Source organism: Delphinus delphis, chromosome 11, assembly GCF_949987515.2.
Source record: "Delphinus delphis chromosome 11, mDelDel1.2, whole genome shotgun sequence".
In the NCBI taxonomy this organism is placed as follows: Eukaryota; Metazoa; Chordata; class Mammalia; order Artiodactyla; family Delphinidae; genus Delphinus; species Delphinus delphis.
In genome coordinates, this window is record NC_082693.1 from 35,950,692 (window position 1) to 35,971,843 (window position 21,152).

The 21,152-nt window shown below is 40.9% G+C and overlaps 1 protein-coding gene across 3 annotated transcripts in view; it reads left to right on the forward strand.

Annotated features, from left to right (window-relative positions):
• The window catches only part of ANO6 (anoctamin 6), a 200,644-nt gene that overhangs the window by 61,684 nt on the left and 117,808 nt on the right, over nucleotides 1-21,152 (forward strand). For all 3 annotated transcript variants that reach the window (XM_060024616.1, XM_060024618.1, XM_060024619.1), the window contains one exon: nucleotides 17,155-17,234. In XM_060024616.1, coding sequence (XP_059880599.1) covers nucleotides 17,155-17,234 — 80 coding nt within the window. The remainder of the gene's footprint in view (nucleotides 1-17,154; nucleotides 17,235-21,152) is intronic.

Here is a 21,152-nt window from a genome sequence, read left to right on the forward strand (position 1 = left end):
CCTCTTAGATGGTCTCCTATTTCTTCAGGGCTCGTATTAGAGGCAGCCTCCTCCAAACCCAGCCAGGCTGGCTCGGGAATCCCTTCTTCTGCTCCCCAGCACTGTGCAGGCATCTGTTTTCACTGGACGTCACGTGTACGTTTGTTTACCTAAAGCCTTTACATGCCAATGTCTTCATGGCTATTTTTACATCTCCAAGACCAGCTGTAGTGCTTAGCTCACGTTGCATGCTAAATAAATGATAGGTATTATTATTATTTTTAATTAAATTAATTAATTAATTAATTTTTGGCTGCGCTGGGTCTTTGTTGCTGCGCGCGGGCTTTCTCTAGTTGCGGCGAGCGGGGGCTACTCTTCATTGCGGTGTACGGGATTCTCATTGCGGTGGTTTCTTTTGTTGCGGAGCATGGGCTCTAGGCCTGCGGGCTTCAGTAGCTGCGGCACGCGGGCTTAGTAGTTGTGGCTCATGGGCTCTAGAGCACAGGCTCAGTAGTTGTGGTGCACGTGCTTAGTTGCTCCGTGGCATGTGGGATCTTCCCAGACCAGGGCTCGAACCCGTGTCCCCTGCATTGGCAGGAGGATTCTTAACCACTGCGCCACCAGGGAAGTCCCAATGATAGGTGTTATTTTGTGTGAAATAATAAACTTATATTTACATAAACTTGGTACAGGGACAGGAAGGACCAGGACAAAAGCAGGCATGAGATAAACTCACAGAGGACCAGTAACTTAAGACATCTGATCCTGGAACAAGTCTCAGGATTATTATTCACTGCCTAGGGAGAGGCAGTCATTTGTACTATGATTTCTGCAATTAGCACGTTAAATTTTTTTAATATTTTGAGAAAATTTAAATACTTTGTATCTCTAACGTGATTTCGCTAGGTTCAGAGGTCTATTTATTTTGGAAATCTCAATTTAAGAACTACTTTGTGGTATTTTCTGGAGTAGAAATGCCTGGACTGCCTTAACTGCTTTTGGCCAGCTGGAGGATAATCCCATGACTGAAGTCCCTGATGGAATTCCAAAAGACATGGCTTTCTAACCCATTGAAAGAGCTCCCAAATTGGGATGGGATGTTCCTGTCTGGATCTGCCTGCCTCCTCTGTCACCGTGCCCGCCCCCCCCCCCCCCCGACACCGATCTGCTGGGGAGAGTAGTAGGAGGTCCTTACTAGCTGGCAACTGAACTAGTATTTCAAGTTACACAATCAGAGCGTAATGAGAGATGAGACATGAAGAGATGGTTATTTTTCTGTGGAGCGAATAGCATGGGTTCAAACCTTCTAAAGCATTATATTCACAGCTAAGAAACTCTGTGCTCAGAAGACTAAGAATAATGGTTTGGAGTTGTCCGCATCTCTGGGACCATCTTAGAGGGACACTTGTCACGAGGGCTGCGGTCCTGTAGAAAGAGATCAGCACCCTGGGGCACAGGGCCAGATGCTTCATGCTGTGATTCCCCCCTTCACATCCCAAACCAGAGCTTCCCTCAAACAGCCACGTATTAGTACCACATGACCCTTGCCACTCTTTTAGCAGAAGGGAATGACTGGGACTGGGGACACGGTCTGGGTGCCCCACTTCTGAGCAGTCCCCCGAGGCTACTGGGCTTTTGAATGGTGAAGGAGGAGGTGGATGAGGCTTGTGTTGCTGGGATTTTTGCCCTTTATTTTCTCATCCCGTTTTCCCATTTTCTCATCCCACAGTGGCAGCACTATGGGCTGTTCGAATGGGAATTTAAATCGCTTTCACGGTGTAGGCATTCAGTTCTCTGTAGCCTAAGATAATATCCTGAACCATTTAAAACTGATTCATTTGGAAGCAATTTTTGTACTCTCAGTCCGTTATTTAACTGATGGCTTGAAAAATGCATCTGCACATTCAAAATTTAAGTAATGGGCATGAGTTAGAAATATCTAAATATTAATACAGTAGAGGATGCATAAAAATGGGATTTACATTTCTTGAGTTTTCTTCATTTTCAGTATTAGACTGAATTTACATACACTTTCCTAATTTTTGATACAACAGAACATTTAATAGACTGCTGTCAGCATTTTTATTTCTTGACATACTCCAAAGGCTATACTCCTTTTTAGAAATTGAAAAGAGCTTCAGGATGGTTCAAAAATAACATTGTTTTCCCTCTCACTCTGTAATGCTTATGGCTAATACTTATCTTGTGTCTACTGTGTTCAGGTACCATGCTGAACACTTTACATGCCACAGACCATCTCTTCTTGCAAACAACCCTGAGAGGAAGTACAATCAGCCCCATTTTTCAGTGTAGACTCTGAGGCAGAGAAAGGTTGAATAAGCTGCCTAAGGTCGCAGTTAGAAAGTGATGGGTCTGGGCTCTGAATTCAGGTCTGTCCAACTCTAGCAGCCAGCCTTCGAGAAGTCAGGCATCCGTTTGGCCATTCAGCAGAGAATTGCAGAGTGCCTGCCTTGGCCCAGGAACTATCCGAGGTGTTTGGGATTCAGCTACAAACAAGGCAAAATCTCTGCCCACATAGAATTCACATAATATATGAGTAAGTAATTATTAGTTAAATGCTAAAGGAAAGTACAGCAGGGCAAGGTGACGGAGAACAGGGGCTCTGCTCTGGGACTGTGTAAGTTAGGATTTGAGGGGCAGCATCTCCAAGGCTGGGATATTGAACAGAGACTTGAATATTGCAGCAGAGCAAGCTACCCAAGGCCAGTGTAATATAGTAGGTACAAGCATAGCCTATGGGCTCCTGGGTTCAAATAAGGATTCTCCTGCTCATGAGCTGTGTGATCTTGGGCAAAATACTTGGCTTCTCTGTGCCTCTTCACCAGTGATATAAAGGAAACTACAATACTTATCTTTACCTTATAGGGCAGTTGTGAGGATGAGATGGGTTCATATATAAAAAGAATTTAGCTATGAAACAGGAACTGGAGCATATTAAGCGCTCTAAGTATTATCTGTTATTATCTAGGCCCTATGGGAATGGTGAGAAGTAGCTGGTTTCTGGGTAGATTTTGAAAATTCAACTGATGGGATTTATTGAGGAACTGAATGTGAAGGTATGAGGGAAAGGGGGCAGGGACAATCCCAACAATTTTGGTCTGATTTATTTGGTGGATTTGGGGGCCACTTACCCAGATGGGGAAGACCTGGGGCATAGCAAGTCTTTTTGGAGGGGAGAAGGCAGAGTGCAGGGAAGAAGTCAAGAACTTTGGCTTGAGCATGTTAAGACCGAGATGTTTCTTGACATGTTCATGTTTTGTATATGTTCACTGTAGAAAATCTGAAAAACATAGACAAGCATTAAAATAAAAACACTTGATATTCTGCCACCCATTATCTTTTGCTTAAGTTTATTTTTACCTCCACACAAATTTTAGATCATGCAGTATATATAGGGTTTTTTGGTTTGTTTTATATCCTCTTCTGTTTATTGGAAAATGGCTCATGGCAAAGGGGAGAGTTAAAATACAGGCAAGGTGATAAAAGCCCGAGCACCACAAGAGCCCTCCACACTCACCAGCACCAACCGGGGTTATGGACTTTAGAGAGGTTTCTACTAAGGAGCGTAGAGCATGACACAGACCTTGTTTCTGCTCATCTAAGAACCCCCAGCCCCTGCTGCCTGGTACTGCCTTATGCACAATTGTTAGCAGACATTTTTAAACGACCCTTTTTTTCTCATTGTGGTAAAAGACACATAGCCTAAAGTTTACCATTTTGTAACCATTTTTAAGTGTATAGTTCAGTGGCATAAAATACACTCACATTGTTGTGCAACCATCATCTCCATCCATCTCTAGAACTTGTTCATCTTGCAAAACTGAAACTGCACCCATTAAACAATGACTCCCCATTCCTCCCTTCCCCAGCCTCCAGCAGCCACCATTCTGCTTTCTGTCTCTCTGAATCTGACCACTCAGGGACCTCATGTAAGTGGACTCATATAGTATTTGGCCTTTTATGACTGGCTGATTTCACTTAGCCTAATGTCCTTAGGATTCACCCATGTTGTCAGGTGTCAGAATTTGCTTTCTAAGGCTAAATAATATTCCATTGTATGTTTTGTTTATCCATTCATCCGTAGATGAACACTTGTATGGCTCCTACCTCTTGGCTATTGTGAATAATGCTGCTATGAACATAGGTGGACAAATATTTGAGTTCCTGTTTTCAATTATTTGGGGTATATACTATAATCTAGTTTTATAATCTACTTTTCACATTAAAACACATTGTTAAAATTTTCCTTGTCATGAATATTCCCTACAAAATTAATTTAAATAATTGCATTATGTACTATCATATAGCTGTATCCTAGTTGATTTAAGAAAGCAAGTATTGTTTCCTAGAAATAGAATTATAAATTCAAAGGGTATGACTAATATTAAAACTTTTGCTACCTTTGTCAAATTGCTACCCAGAAACTTATACAGCCTGACACTGGCACTATCTGTACGTGTTCCCTGCATCTTTGCTAATATTAGGTATTAATAACTACCTTCTGTCAATTTGATAATTAAAAATGATATATCAATTCTGGTTTTCCTTTTATGCAAATTTAGGGTTCACTTTCTAGGTTAGAGTTTATTTGTAGTTGATTACTGGTTTGCTAAACACTCAGCTTGTGAGATGTTGAGAAGAGATAGAAGTCTAGGGGTCCCTCCTTCTTAGTCTTGCATTCTAAGGCAATCTCAGGCTTTTTGCTCTGTGTATATATGACAAGCTGCTGTAATAGAGTTTTCCTGTTATTGTGTGCTAAATACATTCTTAGTAGTTAAACTTTCACAAACCCTTGCTCACAACTCAAAAATCCAAAAAGTGCTAGAAAAAAATGTTTTTGGTAATTCATGTTACAAAACGGGACAGATCTGTTGAAAAAAACATGACCTCAACCCACATGAGACTACTTATATTTTTTATTCATCCCACTTAGAGTGTTCACATTTTTGGCTGCAAAACATGACCATGGTTGAGTAAGAGGTACTGTCCCAGACCCCACTGAGGGTGCATAGTAATATACAATATATACAGATAAGAATTATTTTCTTTTTGAATCCTGAAAAGTTCTGAATTCTGAAACACAAACATTTTGGCATCAAAGGTTTTGGATAAGGGAATGTGGACCTATAGTGTTTTTTTCCTTGTATTTCTATGTTCCCGTCCCTCCTAGGCTTTAAAAACTGATTGTGAAATCAGGCCTACGCTGGCCTTGAGTTTAAAGACGGTAGAAATTTAAGTGTGGTATCTTCTTTCATCCCCAGGACATGTATAATCACTATAATCTGGAAACTGACAGATCAGTGACTAGGACCAAGTTTCAGCTGAGCCATAGCCAACTTCAAACTCAGGGTGGTGTTCCACTGGGAACTCTGGGGGTCTTAAGAGACTTGAACCAATTGGACTGCTGAGTGATAGTGATAGCGTTGCAAGATGTTGTTGGAACATACTTCTGTAATCAATACTATTTGTCCTTTATAGAACATCAACTCTCTTAGCCAAGTTTTTAAAAAACAATACCAAATTGGTAAAATTAAATAAAAATTAGCCTTCAGTTTTAAGATTGATTATTGTTCATGTTATTAAATCTAAAATTTTCAAAATACGTTTGTTAAAATGGTAAAGGTTGCAGAATTGAAAAAGCTGACTCAAATTCATGTGGAATTGCAGGGGGCCCTGAATAGCCAAAACAATTTTGAAAAAGAACAAAATTGGAGGATTTACATTTACTGATTTCAAAACCTACCAGAGAGCTGCTACAGTAATCAAAAGTGTGTGATACTAGCACATGGATAAACATATAGACCAACAGAATAGAACTGAGAGTTCAGAAACTGGCCAGCAATGGCCAATTGATTTTTGAAAAAGGTGCCAAGTACACTCAATGTGGAAAGAAGAGGCTTTTTTTTTTTAACAAATGTTGTTTTGACGGCTGGATTTCCATATGCCAGAGGAATGCAGTTGGACCCCAACCTCACATCACATATAAAAGTTAACTAAGGGCTTCCCTGGTGGCGCAGTGGTTGGGAGTCCGCCTGCTGATGCAGGGAACACGGGTTCGTGCCCCGGTCCGGGAGGATCCCATGTGTCGCGGAGCGGCTGGGCCGGTGAGCCATGGCCGCTGAGCCTGCGCGTCCGGGAGCCTGTGCTCCGCAGCGGGAGAGGCCGCGGCAGTGGGAGGCCCGTGTACCGCAAAAAAAAAAAAAAAAAAAGTTAACTAAAAATGGGTCAAAAACCTAGATACGAGAGCCGAAACCATAAAACTGTTAGGAGAACATAGAGGTAAACCTTTATGACCTTGGATTTGGCAGTGGATTTTTAGATATAACACCAAAAGTATGGACAACAAAAACAAAATAGATAAATTGGACTTTATCAAAATAAAAACTGTAGTGCAACAAAGGATATTATCAAGAAAGTGAAAAGAAGAACAGTGGGAGAAACATTAGGAAATAATATATCTGATACGGCTTTAATATCCAGAATAATAAAGAACTCCTACAACTCAACAAAAAGACAAACGATCCAGGTAAAAAATGAGCAAAGGACTTGAGTAGACCTTTCTCCAAAGAAGATCTGCAAATGGTCAGTAGCATATGCTCAGCATCATTTGTCATTAGGGAGATGCAAATCAAAACCACAACATCATTTCACACCTACTTAGGATGGCTAGAAGTTTTTAAAAAACAGAAAATCACAAGCATTGGCAAAGATATGGAGAAATTGACACACTCATACATTGCCGGTGGGAACGTAAAATGGTGCAGCCACTGCGGAAAACAATTTGGTGGTTCCTCAAAAGGCTAAACGTCAAAATCCTGCATGACTCAGCAATTCCACTACTAGATATATACACAGAAGCACTGAAAACAGAGGCTCTAAAACAGTTACGTATACATCGTTGTTCACTGTAGTATTATTCACAATAGCCGAAAGGTAGAAACAATCCAAGTGTTCATCGACAGAGGAGTGGATAAACAATATGTGGTATATGCATACAATGGAGTGTTATTCAGCCAGAAAAAGGAATGAAGTTCTGATACACAATACAACATGGATGAACCTTGACATCATTATGTCAAGTGAGGCAAAAGGACAAATGGTATGTGACTCCATTTATAGGAAATATCTAGGATAGGCAACTTCATAGAGACCGGAAGTAGATTAGAGGTTACTATGAATTAGCAGGAGGAGGAAATGAGGAGTTATTGCTTAATGGTTACAGAGTCTCTGGGGTGATTTAAAAAAAAAAATTTTTGGAAACAGTGGTTACGGTTGTACAACATTGTGAACAGAATTAATGCCACCAAATTGTACACTTAAGAATGATTTAAATGGCAACTTTTATGGTTTATATATGTTACTATAATAACTCTTTTAGATGAAAAGGAACTAATGAATTCAGTTAGAATCTGGTAGGTTTGTGATATATATTGTGCTTTTCTATAAAAGTATTAGCTGGGCTTCCCTGGTGCTGCAGTGGTTGAGAGTCCGCCTGCCACTGCAGGGGGACACGGGTTCGTGCCCCGGTCCGGGAAGATCCCCCGTGCCGCGGAGCGACTGGGTCCGTGAGCCATGGCCGCTGAGCCTGCGCGTCCGGAGCCTGTGCTCCGCAACGGGAGAGGCCACAACAGTGAGAGAGGCCCGCGTACCCCGCCCCCCACCCCCCCAAAAAAAGTATTAGCTAATGTGGTTGGTATATGAGAGTGAATAATGTGAGTTCAGAAAGAGACATGTTTAACTTCCAGGGATATTTTTGGAGCTGAATTATTGAGGGAAGTTTGTGGGAATAGGGAAAGGCTAATAAGAGGAAAACAGCACTAAACGTCACTGGGAATGTAACAAGATGGAGAAAATTGTGTTTACTGAAGCTCTTCTCGGGGCTAGTATTGTTATTTGTGGATGGTAGAAATCCTTAGAGTTGCCACTTGGGGTAGGGCTGGGAGGATGAGATGCCCAAGGGACTCACCAAACTGTCTGCCTTTCCTTCTGCTGTGAAGTCTTCGGTGCTGCAGGTAGGAAATGTTCCTGCCTGATGCGTTGCTGGAGCAGTGGGCAGGGTGGAGGGGAAGCAGAGCCTCTCCTTTTTGTAAATATTGTCCAAGCATTTGAAGACTATTATCTTGAAAGGACACTTTACTATTGGCCTGTTTTGTATGTGGACATATCCCAGTGTGGCCCAATGCAATATATTTCTGGAAATATAAAAACTCTCTTATTATTACATAGGTAATTAAATTCACTCTGAGGAATTGAGCACTAGTAACTTTTCTAGAGTGACAAAGCATTTATAATTCATTCCATCATTTATTCGCTCATGTACGGAGATCCATGATATGCTAGGTATTACTTCAGGTTCTGAGGAAACAGAATAAATTAAGACAGTGACTTGCCCTCTAGGAGCTCCGGGACCAAGTGGAGAAGAAAAGCAAGTCATGACCATACAGTGTGATAAAGGGGATGGACATGTATGTTTTTTCCAGATTTTATCTTCTTGGAGGTGACCAGTTTGTGAGAGAGTAACTACTATGTGATTATTTGGGACTCTGTTCCATATAAGCTGCAAATTTATTTATAATAATCACTAATTTTTATTTCTTTTCCACACTCTAACCAGAAGACCAACTGAAAATACTATATTTTAATAACTAATAATGCAACAGTTCAGTGTTTGGACACCTTTCATAGTGATATGACAGGTTTTACTAGACCTGCAAAGTGCTATAAGAATGTGAGGTTGAGGCAGCTAACTTAACCTGGTACGTAAATGGTGACATTGAAAAAAAAATTTAAAGAAAGGGTAAAATGGTGGTGAGGGGAGGTGCATTCCAGGTAGAATGTACTAAGGTTAAGATTGAATATAAAAAGGATAAAACTTGGTGACTGACCAAATATCAAGAGTGGGGGAAAGAGAAAAGTCAAAAATGGCCCCAGCTGTAGTTTAGGTTGTTGAATCAATGCTAATACATTAATCAAGAAGGCAGATACAACAGGGGGCACCTTTGAAACAAGGCAGTTTTTACCATAATGTAGGGAAAATATTTATATTCTAAATTACTTGAAGGGTAGTACTGGGTCCTAGTCATGAGTCCAAAAAAAAGGGAAGAAAATGTTCTTACCCTAACAAATTTGACATATTCATAAGTGCTTTTTTCCTTCTTCCCACTTTAGCTGTTTTTTTCACTTCCAGAAATATGAGAGAGAGAGCACACTTTTGTATTTCTGAAGATGGGAAAAACAGAACTCTAAAAGAAACCATCAAATTCAATTTGGAATTTGCATTCCCGGAATGATTAGAAGAGAATGCCACAGTTTAGTTTATATGTCAGTAGCAAGCTGTGGTAAGAGGCTGATCCATCCAGATTCAGAAAAGTGAAGAAACATTTCCTGATTCACATTTCTTTTCATTGAAAGTAGTAGCCAGCGGTGCTTAGGCCACTGAGGTCATTCAAAAATATTTGCTGAATTAATGTTATCTTTTTCTGTGTTTAAATTCATTTTCTTATAAAAGGAATGAATGGTAGGGATAGTCAAGGTAAAAAGTCAGAGGGAAAAATGGGTGCCTAACAAGGTAAAGGATGCCAAAATTTATTAAAGAATGAAGTTTTTTTAAAAAAGTACCCAATAGTTATACAGTACTTAACAGTCTTCGAGTCACTTTTATATATGTGTCAGTTAATTTATTCTCCACTTTCTGATGTAGGCATTATAATCCACATTTTAATGATGAGGAAGCTGAGACTTAGGGTTGAGTGATGTGCCTGAAGCCACAGGGTTATACTGCATAGAGGTCTTGTGAACCAAGTCCACTGCCCTGGGTGGTAAAACGCAGCCGTCTTAACCTTGAAAGGAACTCTCCTGTCTTTGTGTTTTATATTTCATTATTAACTTTATTTTCATTAATAATGACTCTTTGGACCCATTTTAGAATAGCATTTAATATTACAGGGCCTATAATCTTTAAGTTTACAGCCTTTGGATAATAGGGAAAATCGATTTTCCTCTTCCCATCACCAAACTGCAGTGGATCCTGTAAAACTGAAGCCAGAGAAAGAGACACTGGAACCTGGAGACCAAATACGATAACATAGGATGATGCGACACGTGGGGTATAGGCTTAGCCTTAGGTGGTGTGGGGAGTGAGACTGGGCAGGCCCACATGATATCTGGAAATTACGGAGTGACAGGAAATGGTGGTCCCAGTGTGTGGTTGCTTTAAAAATAGTGGCTGGTGAGTGCCAGGTTATTCAGGTTAAACATTAGATATATGCTGAGATCCAGTTTTCAGAGACTTCTAGTCCAGTGGGAGAAGAGAGGTATAGGTATAGGTATAGGATGCTTGGCAGATCACTAGACGTCCTGCCCAATCTGGATATGTGACCATATCTTCATTCCTAAGGCAATATGGCCCATTCTTTTAACACTTCTTTAATTGTACATTCACTAGATCATGGGATTCCTGAGGACAGTTTCTATACCCTCTTCATCACCTAGCTCCATCCTTGGCATGTGAATATCTTTAGCCACTTGTCAGAATATTGTATTTGTTTGTTTATTTTGTGGAGCTTTTCCATTAATTCTTCTAATTGTGAGTACTATACCAATAAATTTCACTGCATTTTTTTTTCATTATTTGTTTTTCAAGATGTGTTAGTCAAGTTAATACTTTTCTGACTTACCGTGCTATTTTAATTCATTACCAAGTTACATTTAGCATCAGGGGACCCCTTGGAATTATTTAGAGCAGCTTAGGAGACATTAGTGAATTCAAAAAGATGTCCAGTTTTGGAGTCAGATTCAGACTGCCATTGTATCACTTCTAGTCGTTGACTTCAGGCAACTAATGATATCTAAATTTTCATCATCTGTGAAAATGAGGATTCAAAGAAGATTAAGTAAGATCAGACCTTTAGAAGTGCCAGGCATGTTATAACACCCTCAGGAAATTTCTGTTTACATTTCTTCATGTCACGATATGATATGATTATGTTCTATGTACGTGAACTTAATTTATATTTAGATAGTGTTTTATTTTTTTTAACATGATTTTGAATTGTCATTTGTATTCTTTGCACAACCTGTAAGATAACCAGGGAAAGTAATTTTTTAACTAGTTTCAGATAAATTGAGAATAGGTCATTGCTCAGGATCATGCAACTAAGTTGCAGGTCAACCCAATCAATCCCCTTAATCCATGCACAGTGCCCTTTGCACCAGGCCACGGTCTGTTTTCACCTGCTATCTCTCATATACTTGCTATGCCTCTGACCATTTCATTCACAACCAGTCACCATAAAGAAGATGTCATTTGGACCGAATGACCTGCCATACTGATGCTGCAAGTTAGATATAGTGTGGATGCCTAATTCTGATTACTTTTATTGCTGGGCACTGCTTATCAGGCAGTCTTTGGGCCTTACGCATGACGTTCCCGAGAGGTCGTTTTGTGTTTTCTGATGGATAATAGGTTATCCAAGTTATAAAATGTAGATGATGGCTCGTTTTATTGCCCATTTTAGGTAAATCTCAATCATCTTTGCTGTAGAAGTTACCTCTCCATTTTGCAGTTGGGATGATTTCCATTTCTAATTGATAGACAAGTAATCATGTGAACTGCAACTTTCCGGTGAGGTTTCTACTGTTCTCTTATTAACTCATTAATGTGACTGGACTTCTAGACATTTCTGTTGGGGCCTTCATGTATGTCAACTAGTACCACCAATGACTTTATTCCTTTAATCTTACTATAGTAACTGCATTGATAAAGTTTTAAAAATATTGTTTCTATTTCTTTCATTTTAAACTAATTGTTATGTGATCAATTACTATTAAATTTAGGAAAAGTAAATAGTGAGTTTCTTTTGACCAAAGCCTCAATTATTTGAGTTTTGCCTATAGTAAACCAGTTGATGTATGTTTTCTTTGTATTGTCAGAGTGTTTTCTTTGGTATTCCTATAATACTGTGTTTTCTTTGGTATTCCTATAATACTCCATTAGTCTGTCTAGCCTAGCACTTACTAATTATCCTCAAAATAGGATTTATCATGTCTCAAATTCCTTTCCTCAAGAAGAGAGAACTTTGTCTGGTTCTTCTTGGTATTCCCAGGGCCTAAGAACACAATGACTGTGCAAAATATGTATAAACCAGGCAATGAATGTTTGTTGAACCTGACTTCCAGTTGAACTTTCACGTTGCATCCATACAAAATTATATCAACATGTCAGGACCAAAGATTTTTCATTGAATAAACAGTTTTCAGTTCTCTCAGCAGCTTTGTGATGAACAGATAACATAGAGGTACCACATGCTTTTTATATTCCAAGTGCCAAAATTAAATGAGCTAATCATGGTGTCATTCAAGGTGGTACTTCTGTAGTATAAAGTGAGGTATTACGGCAATATGAAAAATGCATTTCAAAATATTACATTTTAAAATGACTTATATAAAGAAGAAAATGAACATTTTTGCCTTTTTAGGATCTTTTTCCTGATTCTGCAGCTATTTTAATAAAAAGCCCTCAAAGTGTCACCTAGATTTTGACTATTTTATTTTTGCTGAGAAATGAACTTTTTCAACTGTGTTAGATTACCAGAAATGAGAATATCAAACAGTAACTGGAGCCCCTCAGTAGGGAAGTATAATTATCATATTAGCATCATAAACCATTTGCTTCTCAGTACTGTATTAGGTAATGAGAGCAACAGCTGCAGCTTTGTGCTACCTGGATGATGTTTCAATTAAGCCATTTCTGTTTTATTCACTCAAATTTACAGGTTCTACTTTGTGTTGACATTAACCAGTGAATCTGTTAGTTTCCATTACCAACAGAATAACTAAAATTATAAATAGTTCTATATTTTCTCTCACAAATCCTGTCAAGCTGCATAGATGCCTTTAATTTGATAGAACATCTGGGCAATACATCTTCTTTCTCCTCTGTGTTTAGGCAAAATTTGTACTTTCTTTTTTTTTTTTCTTTTTTTTCTTTTTTTTTTTGCGGTACGCGGGCCTTTCACTGTTGTGGCCTCTCCCGTTGTGGAGCACAGGCTCCGGACATGCAGGCTCAGCGGCCATGGCTCACGGGCCCAGCCGCTCCGCGGAACATGGGATCTTCCCGGACCGGGGCACGAACCCATGTCCCCTGCATCGGCAGGCGGACTCTGAACCACTGCGCCGCCAGGGAAGCCCTGTACTTTCTTAAGCTTATCCTTTCATTAAAAAAAAAAAAAAAAATGTCAACAACAGCAGCTCTGTCCCATCTGTTGACCCCAGATACATAATAGGTAAATTGGGCATCTCTTTCTAAAGGAATCCAGATAAGATGCAAAAGTCAAGTCACTCCATCAGGTTTACAGTACTTGTTTAAAAAAGTACCTGCAGTATGATGTTTCTCTGACTTGCTAGTTCTGCCAGGAAAAAAAAGTGAATCATAAGCACCACAGATACAATTTCATCAGTGTCTATCTTACTGCTATAAAAAGGTCTTTTCTTCTTACTTGTAAACCAAGCTGCAAAACACCAATTGAAAACCCACCCTCACAGCCACTAGTATAAACACATTTTAGCAAGTTTTAAAGGTGGCCTGCAAGAATGTAATTATCTTGGACAACTTGTTCTGGTGTTGGAATAACCAGTTTATTACAATTCCCTGAGTGTAACAGACTATGCAGTACTTGCTGAATGTAACAGACTGTGTAGTACTTGCTGTCGCCCCCTGGCCCCTGGAGTTCTCAGGGGCAAGCACCTTAATTTCGGCTCTGGTCACAGCTCTGCAAGCCATGGCTCACCTCATCTCTTTCCTGTTTCTGCTCTGGTTCACATTTAGGGGTCCTGTGATGAACTCAGTTTTTCAGAAGCATTAGAATCACTTGTCTGTGTTCTTTACCACTGGCACTTTCTTGCAGTTCATAGGCTTACAGTGATACGAGTTTAGTGGGCAAGATTCTGAGTGAACCTGAAGTCTAGTCCAGATATTGGGATGTTTCTTAGTGATGTGCCAAATAGCTGAGTGGTTGGCCGATAGTTTGGTTTTGTTAAACGATCACTTAGAGATCTCATAACTCTCACCTATACATACCCAGCTTTCTTTGGGGCCACTGAAGGGAATTTTTCTGGGTTGATAGGAACCCAGTCTCTTCTTTCACGAAAGCCTCTAATGGATTAAAAAAAAAATTAATATGCAATTAAAAAGTCACTACAAAGCTAACATCACACTTCATAAAATTAAAAGTAATTTACCGTAACTTAATGCTTATCCCGTACTCAATCTTCCTAGTTTTGATAAATACAAACAAACCTTCCACCCCTAGTTTTGATAAAAGCAAACCTTTATAGCTGGTTTGTTCAAGTTAAGATCCAGCTGAGTACCACATATAGCTAATGGTGGTTGTGATATTGTGATTTGTAATAAGAAATATATATTTGTTCTTCCTTGGTTCATGTCACAGAGCTCCTTATTTATTTATTTATTTATTATTATTATTTTTTGGCCGCACCTCGCAGCTTGTGGGGTTTTAGTTCTCCAGACAGGGATTGGAGCAGTGAGAGTGTGGAGCCTTAACCACTGGACCGCCAGGGAATTCCCACAGAGCTCCTTTTTTAAAACTCTTGGAATTTCCAGCGTGATGAGAGGGATAAAGATGCCCTTTGTTATGATAATGAGGTGCTTGGACAGCCCCTAGGTAACCAAAGGAGGGGGGCTGGCTGCCCAGGGAACCCACCAAGTGATTAGAGGGTAGAAATTTTCAGTCCCACCCCCCTGACCCCCGGGGTAGGGGAGAGGGGCAAATTGAATCAATTACCGATGGCCACTGATCGTCAATCACTCATGCCTCTGTAATGAAGCCTTCATAAAACCCCAAAAGGACAGGGTTTGGAGAGCTTCAGGTTGGTGAACAGGTGGAGCTGTGGGGAGAGCAGGGCGCCTGGAGAGGGCATGGAAGCTCTGCACCTCTCCCCACACACCTTGCCCCTGTACCTCCTCATCTGGCTGTGCATCTGTATCCTTTATAACAGCGGACCCCAACCTTTTTGGCACCGGGGACTGGTTTCGTGGAAGACAGTTTTTCCACAGATGGGGGAGGGGCGGGGGATGGTTTTGGGATGATTCAAGGGCATTACATTTATTGTGCGCTTTATTTCTATTATTACATTGCAATATATAATGAAATAGTTATACAACTCGCCATAATACAGAATCAGTGGGAGCCCTGAGCTTGTTTTCCTGCAACTAGATGGTCCCATCTGGGGGTGATGGGAGACAGTGACACCCAAAGTGTGTTGCTTATATCCAGTCTACTCCGTAAGATGCAGCTTAATCGTCACTTGCCACTCACTGATAGAATTTAGATATGAGTCTGCAAGCAATTGATTATGGTCTCTGTGCAGTCAAACCTCTCTGCTAATGATAATCTGTATTTGCAGCCGCTCCCCAGCGCTAGCATCACCGCCTCACCTCCACCTCAGATCATCAGGCATTAGAGTCTCAAGGAGAGTGCAGCCTAGATTCCTCGCATGTGCAGTTCACGGTAGGGTTTGCATTCCTATGAGAATCTAATGCCGCCGCTGATCTGACAGGAGGCGGAGCTCAGGCGGTAATGTGAGCGATGGGGAGCGGCTGTAAATACAGATGAAGCTTCGCTCGCTCACCCACCGCTCACCTCCTGCTGTGCAGCCCGGTTCCTAACAGGCCAGGCACCGGTACCAGTCCGTGGTCCGGGGGTTGAGGACCCCTGCTTTATAACATCCTTTATACTAAACTGGTAAACGTAATAAATGTTTCTCTGAGTTCTGTGAGCCACTCTAACAAATTAATTGAGCCTGAGGAGAGCGTGGTGGGAACCTCCAATTTATAGCCAGTTAGTCAGAAGCACAGGTGACAACATGGACGTCCGATTGGCATCTGAAATGGGGGCAGTCTTGAGCCCATCAACTGTGGAATCTGATGCTACCTTCAGGTAGCTCGTGTCAGAATTGAATTAATTGTTCAGTGGTGTGGGAAAAAACACACGTTGGAGTTCTGTTCCGTAGGGCTCTTTAAATCTCTAACAGTCTCCCTTTTTCATGTCATTGATTTGTTGAAGAGGCTGGACCTGTTGATAAATGAGAATATTTATTTAAATGCTTAATAATATTTGACTATTTATGTAAGTTTATTTAACTAAGAACATTTTTCTACATGGCTCTTACGTGGTTATACTTATCGATATTAATATAACCCAACACTTAATCAGTATTCAAATTTTCGCAGTTTGTTTTTAAGTCTTTTATATCTGGATTGTTTAAACCAGGATCCAGCCCAGAACCACACACTGCAAATGGTTGTTTTGTTCTCTTGGTGTCTTTTAATCTGGAACAGTCCCTTTTATTCACATCAGGAACGTGTTTACAAGAGGAGACTAGTGTCTTGCAGAACAACCCACCTTCTGGATTTGGTTCCTTTATCCCTCTTAACACTGTGCTGTCCAGTGTAGTAACCACAGGTCCCATGATGTTATTGAGCTTTTGAAATGTGGCTAGTGCAAATTGAGATGTGTTGTGAGTATAAGAATACCCCCCAAATGTAAAATAGTGCACTAATAATTTTTTATACTGAATACACACATGTTGAAATGATAATCTGGGTATATCAGGTTAAATAAATCTTACTACTAAAAATAATTTTACCTATTTCTCTTTCTTAATGTAGCTACTAGAATATTTTGTTTGGCTCCCAGTATATTTCTGTTAGATAGTGCTAGTCAACAGATTTTACAACAGAAAGTTACTACCCTAAAATGACTCCACATCAGTTCCCTGACATGTGGAAGAAAAAAGAACATCAATAGGCTAAAGTGTTCCTGAGCTGGAATTTTATAACATTTAGTTGCCATGTCCTTCCATGTAGAAGCTAAGTGATTTTCCATGGTAGATCTAGCCTTAGAGCGTTTTAGGACCTAATATCCTACAAGTGTGGCATTGTCTAGTAGATGAAATAGCTACTGAAGATTTTGAGTGTCCTGATTTCCAAAAGCCTTAAATAATGTCAACCTGTAAGTGTGCCACAGACGCTAAAAATAGTTAAGCCAATGCTGCTGACTTTAAAAGCAAAAAAAAGTATGTGAGCCAACGGAAGATCATGCTCATTTATTTATTCGTTTTTTTGTTTCTTTTCAGTCTTGGAAAACCTTGAACAGACAATTGTCTCCGGTTTTGGATCACTGGAAAGTCAGCAGGATTTCCGAACCCCGGAGTTTGTGAGTACTACCACTCTATCTTAAATTTGTATCAGTTAGCTAGAGGTTTCTCACAAAGTGGAGAAAGAGGGTTTTTTGTTTTGTTTTGTTTTTAAATGAGTTCTTGCCTTCAGTGGCTCTAGATCTGGCACAGGCCTCGCTGTTAGGACTCTGTGTGCAAAGCTCTCGTCCTCTGGGGAGCACGTTCCTGAACTACAGCGTCTTGGCATCATGCACTGTAAGCTCGCTCTTCACGCTGCTTGTAATAGCAAATGGGAACTTGTTCTGCAGTAAAATAGCACTGTGTGTCTGAAACTCCCCCTTTATTCATTGATACCCCTGCTACCAGTTTCTGCTGTCAAAAACTCTGGAAACCAGTCTCTACTGAGCACATCCAGGTCCACTGACCAGCCCAATTCCTTTTTCATTCTGGAGCCTCAGTAACACAACCTATATGGATACATCTTGTAGGGCTAGGGATATTCTATTGGTTGTTTCTGCTAAGAAGGGAACTAAGTGCTCTCACTAAATTAGACTCATTAAAGATTAGCCATGGTTCCTACCCTCAAGGAATTAAAAATCTTATTAGATGCTACTGTGATTTTATTAATGCCTTGTTTAAAGAAAATTAAGCACATAGGATGCCTGGTGGAGAATGTCCTTACTAAATAGGTTTTATATTAGGCTTATTTGAAGAGGGTGATGGGAAGAAGTATGTCTCTAATTCCTATACCATGTTATTGCACCAGATGTGTAAGGAAAGCATGCCAGGATCCACCTAGATTTACTGATTTTTGCCCCCTGCTGCAAATGGCTTGTCTACCAACTTAGCAATGGAAAAATCTTTTTTTAATTTTCAAAGTATGATGTGTAGTCGCCACTCCAGTAATCGGCAGAGCACAATTATATTATTGATAGCGGAAAAAAAACAACAACAAAAAGCCACCTCATTATGTGCTTTCCCTCTTCCCACACACTCTTTGTGGATTGTCCCCTCAATTCAGCCAAGAGTAAGGAAACTAGGCAGGTCTCTGGACTGAAAAGGGATGGCACATGAGACTCTATCCACAATGCCATTTTATTTCAAAGTGTGGGACTCCTGTGGTGTACTAGCAGATTGCCTACTGTGAAAATCACTTGGGTATAATGGAAAGACATAGTATTCAATGACTTCTCTATTATAGTCAGTGAGATTTTCAGTGAAGCAGAATTGTGAATGCTCGCCAGTATTCCTGCATCTTAAAGTAACAGAGCAGTTTTGTGTTTTTTTCTGACTTCTGCCGTTACAGCCCCAAAGTAGAATTGACACAGATATTTCACGTTTGAGTATGATATTGGTACAGACTCATGGAGCTGACCTTTTTCTGTTTTGTTATTTTCTAACTGCTTTTTTTTTTTTTTTAATAGCTTTATTTATTTTGGCTGCGTTGGGTCTTTGTTGCTGTGCGAGGGCTGCTCTTTGTTGTGGTGCGCAGGCTTCTCACTGTGGTGGCTTCTCTTGTTGCGGAGCGGGGCCTCTAGCTGCATGGGCTTCAGTAGTTGTGGCACATGGGCTCAGTAGTTGTGGCACGCGGGCTCTAGAGCGCAGGCTCAGTAGTTGTGGTACACGGGCTTAGTTGCTCTGAGGCCTGTGGGATCTTCCCGGACCAGGGCTCAAACCCGTGTCCCTTGCACTCGCAGGTGGATTCTTAACCACTGTGCCACCAGGGAAGCCCTGATGCTGAAATTGTTAATCACAGTTTCCTTATTTGTGTGGTTGATATCAGATCTCTATATCCTGGCTATTATCTTTCTCTGATTGTGTGTTCATATCATATTCAGGGAGGAATCTGTGATTTTCTTGTGCTTTATAAATTTTCACACATCTGATGATCATTGCCTGCCACATCTTTGTGTAGCACGTACATAGCTGCTTGTGTTTTCTCGTCAGCATCACAGTAGCCCATGTACTCCCAGTTCCATAGTAAACATGTATTTCCCGAGCTGTCTCCATGGTAAACAAACGGAGGTATAGAAGCTGCCTTGAGAATAGGGTACTCAGGGGACTCAGGCCCGATATTTAAGGGAAGCCTCTTTTGTAGGCAGAAAGTTACAGCATCGGTCAGAATGGGTGGCTGCAGTTGGGGAGGTGGCGGATTGGGCACATGCCAGGACAGAGTCAGCTAAGGTGATCCAAACCAAAATCTTGAATTAGAAACAGGGACACCAGTACAAAACTGGGAGCAAAAAGAGCCCCCCAAAATAAAAAATAAACTATGTATATGCCAAAAAAAAAAAAAAAAAGAGCCCAAAGGCAAAGCAAAATTGGAAACAGAAAAGAGAGAGAAGAATAAAAGGAACTGGATAATCAGCCTTCTGTTCTTCTCCGGGTGGCATTTCGGAAGGTCCAGCCGCAGTTTGCTGAGTTGAACGGAAATAAAACAAGGCGTAGACCGTGTTTACTCAGGCCTTATCCTCAAATAGTTCAGATTTTAGAAGGATGAAGAGCCCAGTGTTTTTGTACAGAATGTATTTATATAGTTTTGTATTTATATAGTATTTATATAGTTATATAGTTTGGCCAAGAGGGAGGACAAAATCCTTATCATTATTAGTTTCCTTCAGAATTTGTTTTTCTTTCGTTTGAAACAAGGCCTGAGAGCAGTGCTCCTTATGGCATGATAAGTACATTAAAGGTTTCCTTCCCAGTTCAGGTGTGTAGTGTGACTAGTCAGACAAAGTATTGCCGTGTAGTCTACATAAATCACGGGTAAAGAAATGCTGTTGTGAATCCCTCATGTGCCTGCAGACAGCGGCCACCTTGCAGGGCAGAGTTTGTCCCGTGATCACATGTTGCCCCTCCCCACTGTCTGCTCCACTCTGTGGGCTGAAGTGGGTGAGTTTAGCCAAACCACGCTGACATGTTAAAAGGTGAATGAAGATGTGAACATAGGTGCATGTGTTGTTGCCACCCCAAAGCTTGTGAGGAGCTGGGAACATGTTGAAACTAGACATAGACCCACTCCGAGGTGAGGTGCATGTGTGGGTGAGGGTCAAGGTGAAAGGGACCTGGCTAAGGGCTGACCTTACAGAGAGTCCCTTGGTTATCTCACTCTGGTGGGAAACCATCTCTGTCGTGGTTCAGTTTTTTGTTTAAGCACAATGAAAATCTGTTTTATAACCTGCTTTGTTAACTTAATGTTTTATCCTGAACATTTTCCCATACCGTTTTTTCCCCAGTTTTATTGAGATATAATTAACATATAGCACAGTGTAAGTTTAAGGTGTACAGCGCCATGCTGGTTTTTTCCTCTGACACTGATATCTTCTCTGACATTTTCTGTTCCCTTGTGCCAATGAACTGTAATTCATTACATTAGAATTTTCAGAGCAGTTAGTTCAAGAGGGAACTTGTCGAGGAAACGGTGGCATGGTCGGATGCTCTGGGCCCATGTGATTGGTGACCATCATTTTGGGACACGGACCCTGAAAGTAGATGGGGTGTGTGATGACAGGTATCAGACTCTGAGGAAAGGGATTGACCAGAGTGAGGCTGGGAACTGAGTACCAGAGACCCAGATAAACTTGTAGGAGTTCAGACTAGAAGTAGAGACTGCAGCACTGGCCAAGCTGGTTAGAACCAAGGATGGGGAGCCATCCACCTGGGGATGGAGCATATAAAGGTGGTCCTGCAGCATGGCAGCGCAGATGTAGGGCATCCCAGGCTCCCACCAGTGCTCCCAATCCCAGATGTAGTTAAGAGCAAAGGTGATCTAGGCGTCACTGCAGGGGCCCAGCCAGCGTGACTGCCCCAGCAGACCCCAGGTTGATCCCAAGCCCCGGGGAGTAGGAAAAAAACCTGGGGATTGAGGGGTTAGTAGGGGGAAATGTTGGGTAGTGGTCAAGGCTCTTTCTAGAAACCCTGCCTCTGTTGGCACTGACCCAGGAACTCACATGGGT